General features: G+C 30.0%; 1 protein-coding gene across 1 annotated transcript; it reads right to left on the reverse strand.

Moving 5' to 3' along the window:
* Positions 1-9,178: 9,178 nt before the first annotated feature.
* Positions 9,179-11,052, reverse strand: LOC100210408 (prickle planar cell polarity protein 3-B). The gene is made up of 2 exons (XM_065812595.1): positions 10,982-11,052; positions 9,179-10,857 (listed from the first exon to the last, which is right to left on the reverse strand). Exons 1-2 carry the CDS (start codon positions 11,009-11,011, stop codon positions 9,421-9,423), a joined length of 1,467 nt encoding a protein of 488 aa, XP_065668667.1. The 5' UTR covers positions 11,012-11,052; the 3' UTR covers positions 9,179-9,420.
* Between the last annotated feature and the right edge of the window lie 2,222 nt (positions 11,053-13,274).

Here is a 13,274-nt window from a genome sequence, read left to right on the forward strand (position 1 = left end):
ATTTAATAAATCTAAAAAACTTGCTACGACAGAATTTTATTTCATTAATCCAAAAAAACTTGCTAGGACAGAATTACCATTTATAATAAAAGTGAATCACTGATGAATGATTCAGAAATTTCAGATAATCTTTATTATTTCACAAAGATTTTGTTAGAATTAGATTATACTTATTTAACATTTATTCAATTAAAAATCATAACTGTAATTACCAAATTGCGCGCAAATTCTTTCTTAAAATTTCTTTGCTAGCACGTTTTTAAAATTTCTTTTCTAAAGTTTCTTTGCTAGTACGTTTTTCCAATTTTCTTTGCTAGAAAGAAAATGACTTTTACTTGTGCGACTTCTATCCTAAAAAAGTCTTTGCTAGCAAGTTTTTTATTTTTCTTTGCCAGAAAGGATATATGTATTTCTTTCTTCTTTTCTATCCTTCAATTATTCTATCATAGTATTCTTCTACATAAACTTAAAAATTATGGTATTAAAAATTCTAACTTAGTTTGATTTAGAAGTTATTTAACAAACAGAAAACATCATTATGATAGAAAAATAATGATGTTTTCTGTCACATAATGATGGAAAAACGGATTTAGCGTCCCGCAAGGATCAATCCTAGAACCTTGCTTATTTCTCATTTATATAAATGATTTGAGTAAATTTTTTAAATATTGTAAATTCAATTCTATTTGCAAACGATACTAACATATTTTATTCAAATGAAGAAATTAATATTTTATTTGAAACAATAAACAAAGAACTTTAATTGAAACTTGAACTGCAAAATTAAATGAATGTTTATAGCGAATAAACCAAATAGCACACACAATGTAATATATTTTATTCATTTTATACTGTTTTAAACATTAAAATATCTAAAAATAGTCATAATCAGAGAAGAAATAAGAAACATATCGTTTTTGGCGCTAAAACTTTTCCCGCGTCAAAATATGGTAGACCAGACAATATTTTCTGGTGACAAACGAATAACGCCCAGCTGGATATTGATGTGTCATTGCGTACGGTACAAAGAACGTTACATGAAGCCAAACATCTGAGGTATGCAAAGGTATGGCGTATGCAAACAAACATTTATCTTGTCCACCTGATTGGGCTTAATTATTTGGTCTGATGAGAAGAAATTTAATCTTGATGGTCCAGATTGATATTAATATTATTGAAATGGCTTACAAAAAGAGCCCGAGAATTTCTTGTCCAGGCAAAATATCATGATTTGGGGTGCATTTTCCAAGGCTGGATTATCTGAATTAATGTTCTTAGAAGGGAAAAAAACAGGTGAAGACACTCTCTGAATACTTATTACACTCTCTGAATACTTAATGCCTTATGGGCATGCAAATTATAGACATAAGTTTGTCTTTATCCATGATAACGCATCGATACATACGGCAAAGACCGTAATGGAGTTTGTAACGGAACATGACATCCAGTTGTTTGATCATACAGCGCTGTCACCCGACTTGAGTCCAATTGAAAATATTTGGGGTTACTTGTCTTGTCACGTGTATGCAAATGGAAAACAACACAGTAACGTCACAAAACTGAAAATGGCCATCCAGATGGAATGGAACAAAATCCCCCAGTCTTTGCTTGAAACGCTCATTTCCTCGATGCCTAAGCGTTGCATTCAGGTTATTATGAAGAAAAGTAAAAAGATTGACTATTTGGCACATGATGTATTTTTCATTTTATTCATTTTTTGTTTTTTAAATGTTTAAAACAAAAACGAAGACGATATTTTTTTTTCTGCATTTTATTTCTTGTCTTAAATTGTGTAAAATATTTACAGTTGTTGCAAAAAGTCTGTTGGATTCGTGTTTTTTTAACAAATTCAAAGTTTAAATGGACACAGTGTCTCTAATACATCTCACAGTTTATCAAAACATTATTTAAAATTACATAACAGTAATGTAGTTCAGTTTTACATATCACTAATATCTGCTACACTGTTCCTTATTCTTAATTACTTCAGCAATTCTCGCAGGCATAGAATTTACGAGATTTCTACAAACATCAGCTGTTATGTCTGTGCACCACACACGTGTAATGATGGCACAAAGATCACCTAAATTTGATGGTTTCTCTTTATCAATCTTTAGTTTAATTATATGCCACAAGTTTTATGGGGTTAAGGCCTGGGCTCTGCCTCGGCCAAGGACCTAGAACCTCAACCCCATGAGCTCGAAGCCAGATTTTCACAAAAGCTGCTTGATATCAGGGAGCACCGTCATGCATAAACAGTTTGCAGTTATGAATCTGCATAACTGTCAAAAGCTTTTCATCCAGTATGGTAATGTATTTCTGTGCATTCATAGTGGTATTTTGTGGGAGAAAGTAGTGGGAGCCTCGGCCAGACGCTGAGAAGCTGCCCTATACTATCAAGTATGCTGCATTTTTAACAGTTCGAATGCAAAACTTTGAATCAAATCTTTTATTGGTAGGACGACGAACATATCTTGGTGCTGCAGAAAACAACTTTATGATACTTCTGTCACTAAACATTACTTCATTCCGCATTTCACTAGTGCAATGTTTGAATTTCATGCAAAAAAGTAACCTATCACGAACGTTCTTCTTCGGTAACAGTGGTTTTCGTCCAGGTCGGAACGCTTTTAGATTAAAAGTGTCACTCAAACCTCGTCGAATGGTTCTTGCCTAACTCTGTGTGGTAACTCTGTGACTTGCTACGGCAGAGGATGATATCATTAGATTCTTAAACACGTGTTGTTTTATCGCTCGATCGTATCGTAGCAGGAGTTGTAACCTTAGGGTGTTCGGTTCGACGTTTTAATTTCACATCACCTGTCTCTCGCCAATATTTCATTTTCGATGACACAACTTGCTGGGAAACATTAAGATGTTGTGCCGCAGCTGCAGCATAACATCCTATTGTTTCCCAGCAAGTTTAAGCTGTGTAAAACTCGAGTTAACTAATGCAACAATCTGACCACGTTTTTTAGTAGAAAATTCCATTTTTGGTATAAAATTATTGATCTAAAGTAAACAAAGAACACAATATAAACAAATAAGAAATGAAACTATTTCATTTCTTTAAATAAAAGATTATCTCAATTAGTTCAATCAAAAAAACCAACAGCATTGTGGTTCATTTCTTTCAATAACAACAACAACAACAACAACAACAACAACAACAACAACAACAACAACAACAACAACAATAACAACAACAACAACAAGAAGCTTAAAACAGAAAAATGACGCAAAATACAGTTATATTTGAGCATACAACACACTTTTGGCCACAACTGTATTAATAATTGTGTTAAATTTAATACGTTCATGCACCTATTTTTATTACTAAATTATTGCATGTGCTATTTGTTTGGTGCAGACTGTATCTATAAATATAAAAAAAAAATATATATTCTCTTCCATCGTCTTCATGAAAATGAACTCATTCCTTTAAAATTTCCTAATCTCCTTATTAATAACTCTTGTATCATAAGAGAGAGATCATTGTTGTTTTTAGGTGTTGTTTTAGATGAAAATTTGACGTGGAGGAAGCACAAAGATATAATCCAAAATAAAATTTCGAAAAATATTGGTCTACTATACAAAGCTAAGCAGTTGTTAGACTAAACCTGTTTGAAATAAATTTGTTTTTCTTTTATTTATTGCTACCTAAATTACGCAAACGTTGCCTGCTGTAGTATTAACGTAACTAAAATAAATAAACTGCTTAGCAAACAAAAGCATGCTTTAACAACAATTGGAAATGAAGATCGCTTCTCACACACTAAACTCCAATTTATTAAATTTAATATTCTCAACGTATTTCAACTTAACTTTTATCATATTCTTATGTTCAAAGTTAATAAAAAGCAGCACCTATCTTATTTAACTTAATTTTTGAAAAAATAAATCATCTATACCCAACACGTTTTTCAGCAAGCAATTACATTCAACAGAAAATCTATTACTCTGCTACTAAGTTTTCAATTACAAATAGAGGTCCTAAACTATGGAACACGCTTTTGAATAATGAGCTAAAAACCATTTCTTCTTTTAAACAATTTAAAAGTATACTTTAGCAAAAACTTTTGATAAATGATGAATTCTAAAGTTTTTGATTAGGAGTAAACACGTTCGTTTTATTTAATTTATTTGCTTATTTAACTTTTTTTTTTTAATTGGATAACAATTTGATTTAAAAAGTTAAAACAATTTTAAAAAAAATTAAAACAAATCTTTTATTAAACTTTTTAAAGATAAAAAAAAAATTAAAATTCTGTTATATTTGTATATACTTTTAGATAAATTACACTGTTATATAGCGTAAATTACAAGACATATGTCTTGTAATTTAATGAAGTTACGTTGTTTTTGTTTTTTTATTATTGAAATTTTTATTTAAATGGACTTGGCGATAAGACCAAATTTGTCTTTTTCTCACCCAGGTCATGTGTTAATATATTTGTATTGCTTAATTTTTGTAACTTTTTTCTTTTTATTGGCGAAATACATAATTAATTAAATAGCAAAGACATTATAAAACTATATCCCCGGGGAAGTTGGGGTACAGTAGATCGAGGGGCACAGTGAATAAGAGGCATTTTCTCAAAGATTAGAATTTTGTTTATCTTGATAATGTAATCATTTTATGTGTTCATATATCAGCCATCTTTATTTATAGTTGTTACCACATAATTTTAGATTAACGGTTTTTGGTAGATAATGCTTGTTTTTAGCTAACTAAAGTAAATTTTCTTACCGTCCTTATGTTTGTTATGGAGATCATGGTTGAAACAATTTCAAAACTTGAAGTTTTTCAATCGAATTATTGATATTTATACTTCTTTTTAGTGGTTTAGCTTTTCTTTTAGCAACACTCATGTCCCAAGAAATTATACTTAATTTGTTATGGTGGGACACAGTGAATTGGGGAACAGTGAATAGGTTGTTTAAAAATGCTCCATTAATGATCTTAAAGATTAAATTCATTCATTTTTAACAAACAAATTACCTGAAAATGAATTTATTAGTTATTAATATTAGAATTTATAATTTTTTAATTTTTTAATATTTTTATAAGTTTTGTTATCAATAAAATTCTTTTTTTTTTTTCTTGATTATCAAACTGTCTATTATTCAGATTTTATACTAATCTAATTAATAAGAGTATGCCAAAAGTATAGTGTACAGTGTCATTAGTCTCTCAGCCTCAAAGTTACTTGGCTATGTCCCTATTCATTATCATTAATGTCATAAAATGGTTCAGAAGTTATTTATCAAACCGTAAACAGTTTGTTTTTAGTAATAATAATTATTCTAATGAGTTTTTAAATATTTCATGTGGCGTTACCCAAGGCTCCATTTTAGGACCCCTGTTGTTCTTGATTTATATAAACGACCTAAATAAAGCCTCAAATTTAATAAGTATCATGTTTGCTGATGATACCAACTTATTTCTTTCCAATAATGATATTTACAAACTCTTCTCTAGCATGAACGAGCAACTTAAAAATATATCCAAGTGGTTCAAATGCAATAAACTAATTCTAAACAGTAACAAAACAAAATGGATTCTGTTCCATCCTGTCTCAAAAATAGCTTTTGGGTGTCACAAAGTTTTTGGGTGTTTTTCTTGATGAAAACATCACATGGAAAGCACATATTGACTATATTAGCACAAAAATTTCCAAAAGCATTGGAATTTTATATAAATCCAGAACAAATTTAAGTAAAAAAAGTTTAACCCAAATCTACTACTCATTTACACATAGTTATTTAAATTATGCAAATATTGTATGCGGAAGCACAGAAAAAAGTAAGTTACAATGTCTTTACCGCCGTCAGAAGCATGCGATTCGTTTAATTAATTTTGCAGATTGATACACTCATTTCAAACCTTTTTTTTATTGAAATGAAAATTCTCAATATATATGAGCTTAATGTGTTTAATGTCCTATGCCTATGTGGAAAAATGACTTATCCTTATCTGTCTTTAAAGATCTCTTTTGTGATAAACCAATAAATAAATACACACAATAAAATAATTTTCTCATATATGAACCTTTTTGTCGAACCAAGTTTAATAAGTTTTGTATTGCTTATCGCGCACCGTATCTTTGGAATAAGATTGTTTTGTCAAATTTTGATATATTTCACACTTATCCCACTTTCAAATATAAACTGAAAAATTTTATTTTATCTATTGATGACGTAGTCAAGTACTTCTAATTGATACTTTGTAATCTTTGTTTAGAACTTTTATTTTATTGTAAAATACGCTTTATGAAACATTTTAATTTTTGTTTTTATCTTATATATATAAATGATATAGATTCTATATATAGTAACGTCAGATTTATTTACACGAAATTCTATTTTATTTATATAGCATCGTCAGATTTATTTACACTGCTTATTGAAATTAATTTTTATTCAATTTTGTTTTGCTGTAAAATGTCTAAAGCTGTAAAGGTTCTGATGATAAGATCATTATGATCTTCTTTCAGATACCTTGTTTGTTTGTTTGTAAAATACGACAAATGTAAACGAGCAAAAAAAAAAGAAATATAAGATAACGGGTGAACAGTAAAATTTGAGATTTTTTTAACGGTTTTTGTTTTTTAATTTTTTTTTTTTGTGCACTGATTCATTTATTGTTTCTATTTTAGAGCCCACTCTCTGTAGCTGCTGCTGGCAAAGTTTTATGAAGGTATTCTTACTATTTTGTAATCTACATCAAAATGAAGCGTGAAAGTTTGATTGATTGTGTGTACAGGTATTGTGATTCGCATTTCAAGGAAGGTAGAAAAGTCGTCGTGGATCATTATTTGAAAGAAAATCACCCAAGAGCAAGCATTTACAGATACATTTCAATGTTGGAAAAAGGCAAATCAAAACTTTGTGTTGTTGGTTTTGGTCGAAAAGCTAAAAAAATGACTAAAACCAATATTACCAAGTTAAAAAGCATGATTGATGGTTGTTCTGGCATTTCCAGCCAACAAATTGCTCAAAAGCTCAAGAGCAGCCAATCTCACGCCTTGTATACAATTCAGCAACACACAAATATTGTTTACCGAAAAAAACAGACCATTCCAGCCCGTACTCCTGAGCAAGTGTCCAAGTTACAAACATGTTGTGGCAGATTTTGTAGAAAATTTTATAGGTGTGATTTCATAATTGATGATGAATAATACTTTACATTTTCTCACTCTGATAAGAACTCAAACATTGGGTCAAGCAATCCAATAGCATTTTCTTGTGGTGTAAAATACAAGTCCAAAGCAAAGTTTGAAAAGAAAATGCTTGAATGGTTAGCAATTTCTTAAAAAACATCATCCTAAGGGTAATTTTGTGTTTCAAAAATAAGTCATTTGATTATAAATCTACGAGCTGTTTTTTATTTTATCGAAAAGTATTGATCCACTGCAAAGTTAGAGCATTTCAAAAAAAATCTCAAATTTTACTGTTCACCCGTTAATCATTTGGCACTAAATTTTTTTATTAAACTTCTTCGCTTCCAACAAAGCTGCAAGCAATCACTATTAGAGTTGGAAGTTATTGTGAAAATATGAAGTTTATGAAGCAAGATCACGATTATAAGTTTATAAAGCAAAGTAAAGTTTATAAAGCAAGATAAAGTTTATAAAGCAAGATAAAGTTTATAAAGCAAGATAAAGTTTATAAAGCAAGATAAAGTTTATAAAGCAAGATAACGATGAGCAGACGACTTAAAAGATTGTAAATTATATGAATCAGGAAAACAAGATGAAGGGAGTGAATTCCAAAGAACTGATGTTCGAGGAAAAAAATTAGACAAATAAGAATTTTTGGAGCACTTACGAACAGTCACAGTAAAAACATGAAACTTAATTGAATGACCAATAACACGAGAATGAGTTTTAGTAGCATGCACAAGAGGCGCTAGCTCTTTAGCGCCCTTTATAAAATACGCTAGCTCTTTTGCGCCCATTATAGTATTTATAGAAAAGAAAAAGAAAAGCAACATTTCGACTATGTGACAATGGTTGAAGATTGTCTGCAAGAGCAGGTATAACTATGTTTACAATGCGTTTTTGCGCCTTGTCTAAAAGAGCAATCATTCGAAGATCCGCTTCAATTATGGCAACAGTATTCCATACAAGGATGTATTTAAAATTTATAGAGATATAGAATAAAATCCGGAGTCAGAAAGTGGCAAGCTCGGTAAAGAGATGCAACCTTAGCAGATGCTAATTTTGCTATTGATTTGATATATTCTCAAAAAATTATCATTATAACTTTTTAATCAATTAAAATATGAAACTAAATCGTTAATAGTATGATATTATTAAAATGTGATAATATTTACGAACGTATGAGGGGTGCATTGTATAGTTTTTTTTTTTAATAATAAAGCTACCTTTATAATAATCATTTTTGTTTTTAAAGAAATTGGCTATGATGATGATAGCCATTTTTATAGAAAACTTTTGTAAGCTTTGTACGTTTTCCATAATGATTCGGCTAAAGAAGAACTAAAAACCTATTCTCCAAGTTAATTGCTGTAAAATATTGTTCATTGAAACTCAGCATACATGGATGATCCTGACCCTGGAAATCGATTGCTTGATGATGATTAGAATATGTGTAAATTATGTGAGCACTGGTGCCATTTACCGTTCGGCAAATACGATAAACAAAAATTTACTTGTATGTGACTATGGTGTAGGGTCTTTTTAAAGCTAAAAAGACTGTATGACTTGCCAACAATTGTCAAAATAATTCAGACTAACCCTATTTTGTTGAACAAATTAATGGAAAGTCTCTAGTAAAATCGTAATATAGAAAAAAACTTGTCACCTTGTTTCATTAACGTTATAATTAATTATAATATAAGGACCTTCTCAAAGTATTACTTTTTTTGGAGAACATCTTATATGAGGGATGTACAATTTCATTTTTTTAAGATTAGTTATATTAAGTGTTTTTAAACATTTCATAGTTGTTAAAAAAAAAACAACTTACAAATGAAAGCTTGATTTTTAACAAAGAATTAATATATTTTGCACAAATTATAAATATTGTATATCCTGTTATTTTCGTCTTTTGCGTACTACCCTTGGGATTGTTAGAGGAGTGGCATGTTTTGAAATCTTAAATAATTTTTATTCAAAACGCAATTATTTTGAATTAAAAAAAAATTTAAACATTAAGAACGATTTAAAAAATATTTGTCATTTTAGTAAACTTTACAGAATTACATTAAAAGTAAAATATTTACATTATTATAATCATATAATTTATTATATACACTATAAACATAATCGACATTATAAATACATTAAAAAAGTATGAACTAGGAATGGGGTTTACCCATTAGGAATGGGTTTAATTGGGGTTTAGGAATGGGCGATACAGATAACAAATCATGTCAAGGTTATATGTATTATTTCAAGACATAACACATTGACCCTGACTCTTGGTCTTATCTTTTTTTTTTGCTTTCTTTAAAATATTTCTATCATGGATAGCCATGTCATCTTTAGTAACGTAATTAATTCTTGTTCTTTTTTGGTCTTCAGCAGAAAGCATGCCAAAAGAACGAGGTTTTATATTTTCCACATTTTCTATACTTTTTCCTGCCACTCGTCGTCCGTCAATCATTTGATAATTTCTTTTAGGAGTTGAAACCTCTATTCCTAGTTTAAGGTTTGCAACGGCATCGTTTTTAGATTTATATTTTATGGTATTATTAAGACTCGCATCTGATTTAGTTCTTTTGTTATTATTTTCACGTTCGTTATTTCGACCAACGATTCGAGATTTGGTGGTGTCTAGTGATTCAGTCGATTTAGTTATTGTAAAGTTATTATCAATTATTTTTTTTACAGAAATTTGAAAACTGTTTTGAGAAGTGCTAAAATTTTCCCGTCTTTCAGATTGTTTACGTTTATCTACTTCAAAGTCAGAATAATAGTCGTCCCGTTTACGACGACGACGGCGTTGTCTTTCAGCTTGAACTAGTTTTTCGATAGAAGCATTTCCATTTATATGAGTTATATTCCCATACTTATTACGTTCATTAGTTTTTAATTGATTCCTTTGAACAACTTCATGTCGAGTTATTGATTCTTTCGGCGGAACCATGTCAATCCATACCTCGGTGCTTAACTTAGATCTATGTCTCGGTGGAACTCTTAATACTGGCTTTTCACTATGTTTGTTACTCGGCGGAAAACATGGTAACTCTTTTTTTGAAGATATGGACACTTTTGATGAATTTGACTTTGTATCTTCGCGGTCACTGTCATCTATATAACCTTCTTTTGCAATATTACGAATCATATCTCCAATTTTTTCAGCAGCAGCTAATCCGTATTTATCAAGAGAACTACGATAACTAGTTTTTGACCGAAATTCAATAAGTTTTCTTACGGGCTCCGGACTCATACTGTTTGACATAATATATGTACTATTCATGGAATCTGGAGGTTTTAATGACCTATTTTTCGATGTAGAACGCGGAGGATACTTGGTGCTTGTTGGATTAGGAGGAAGCGTACCTTTACTACAACTTGAAGAACAATAAATTTCGCCATTTTTAGGTAAAAAAGGTTGTCCTAGCAATGATAGTCCACACGTAAAACAGCTGAAGCATTTTTCATTTGCATGCCAATGTTGACTGCCGTGTGCCATCTGTCCAACATCAATACCAATAGGTTCGCCACAAGCATCACAAAATTCTGCAAACATCTTTTCGAAACATTTGCAACATATTGGTCTGTTATCTCGCATAACATAACATTTGTGGTGATAGTTTTTGACTGAAAAATGACCAATGTGCCAAAATTGTCCTTCCGCTTCGGTACACTCATCGGAAAAAATTATCTAAATTTTAATGAAGAAATTTTTTTAACTATGAAAACAAATTTTTATTTATATTGTACATTTTATTTACAGCATAACTAAAAATTTATAAAACCTACTAAAAAAAGCATGATAATTAGTATACCTCATCACAAGCAGAACACCTCGGCTTCATTAGCTCGGCATGATGACGGCCACAGTAAACGCGACCTTGTAATTAATTCCATTCATGAGAAAAATCAAAATTTTTTAAAATTATTTGGTTCCATAAAAAAGCTCCACGAAAAGAAATGCAAAATTTACCAAAGTTTGTTTGAAATTTTGGTTGTTTAATAAAATTATCATTTCTTAAAGAATATTTATTTTTTTCTTTTAAAGAATATAAATCAAAAAAAGAAGCTGGAGATGAGTTGGTTTTACATTTAAACATAAAACAAAGAACATTATAAACATTTACTTGATATATATTAAAAACATTCATGTTAAATAAGAGTGGCCTTGAGTGAGTAAAACAATTTTTGAAATTTATAAGACGTGCAATATGCTTTGCTGACAATAAAGTGGCTTTAATTTACTTTTATGGGTACTACCCCATGCAATATTGGCATAATTAATATGACAGTGTATAAAAGAGTAATATAGTTGAGTTAATGAATGTTTGTTTAAAACGCTTCTTGCTTTATATAAAACTCCGATGCTTTTTGCAATTTTGTTGCATAAATGTCCGATGTGATTCTTCCATGATAGATTTTCATCTTCAATGATACCTAAGAAATTTGTGAAAATTACTCTTTTTATTTGAATATTATCAATATGAAGAAGAGGCATATTACTTGGAAGTAAATGTTTTTTAAATTGTGGATGAAAGAAAATCCATTTAGTTTTATCAATCTTGAGTGAAAGTTTATTTGACTTGAACCAGTCTGATATTTTTGATAGTTCAATGTTCATATCATAAAAATGTTTATTGATGTTATTATTAGATAGGAATAGGTTTGTATCATCAGCAAACATTATAGTTGTTAATTTTGAGACTTCATGGAGATCGTTAACATAAATCAGAAATAATAAGGGCCCTAATACAGATCCCACCACAGGTTATATTAGATAATCTTGTGAAGAAGATCCGTCGACATAGACAAATTGTTTGCGATGTTTTAAATAGCTTTTTAGTAGTTTTAACGCATTACCGGTGATACCATAATGCTCAAGTTTTTTAAACAGTATTTCATAGTAAAATATGTCGAAAAACCTTAGATAGGTCTATAAAGACGCCTAAAGTAAACTCTGACTTTTCGAATGAATCAGTTATACTACGAGTAAGATGAATTATTGCATGTTCAGTAGAGTTACTTCTTTTAAAACCGTATTGATTTTTGTAAAGTATATTATTAACAGCAAGATGATTAGATATTTGGTTAAACAGAATTCTTTCTAAAATTTTTGAAAAAACAGAGAGGATAGATATTGGTCGGTAATTAGGGGAGAGTGGGGTATTGGCGAACACCTAAGCGGGAATGCGAATTAAAGACACCAGTTATACAAAATTGATCATATTTATTGCTTATCAATTAGTTTAACTACTCAGTCACAAACCCTCAAAAGGAATTTTTAAAAATCTTATTATAAAATAAAAATTTATGCCAGAAATAAAACCATTGGTGTTCGGAATTACCCTGCCTGCGTGGTAATTCCAAACACATTGGGGGGCAATCACAAGCACTGTTGTGTAATAGCGAATAAAAAGCTAATTGTAATAACTAAGTCTAAAAACTATATTATGCGACGAACGAAAAAAAAGGAGTGACTTTATTTCCAAAGAAGCTACAACAGAGTGTTACTCAAGAAAAAAGTTACATAAAAAATTATCAGAAAAACACAAATCAAATTATAGTGAACAACATCCGCAGCTTCATTACACTACTGCACGTCTGGAACTGAGCATAGGATCCCTTCTCAGCAGGTAAAAAAAAATTGTCGAATTTATTTTTTTACAATGCTGTTTTGACCATGTTCGGAGTTACCCCGCGTTCGCCATTACCCCACTCTCCCCTACTGACATTTGACGGTTCACCTCCTTTAAATATAGGCTTTATTTTGGCTATTTTCAATTGATCGGGGAAAATTCCTTGATTTATAGAACATTTAAAAACTTTAAAAAGAATACGTTTTATGGTATCTCGTGAATCTATGACTATATTACAATTAATATCATCAGGACCAACTGCTTTATTAGTTTTAAGCATTTTAAAAGCACTTTTAAATTCTGAAGAAGATACTTCAAATTTATCTAAATTAGAGATTAATGGAAACACGTAATCATTTATTGGATTAATCATATTTGTAATATTTTTGGCTAAATTAGGGCCAACAGACACGAAATATTTATTTAATTTTCTTGCTATTTGTTTGGGTTCATATTAAAATACGCCATCAAC

Source organism: Hydra vulgaris, chromosome 12, assembly GCF_038396675.1.
Source record: "Hydra vulgaris chromosome 12, alternate assembly HydraT2T_AEP".
Taxonomy (NCBI): Eukaryota; Metazoa; Cnidaria; class Hydrozoa; order Anthoathecata; family Hydridae; genus Hydra; species Hydra vulgaris.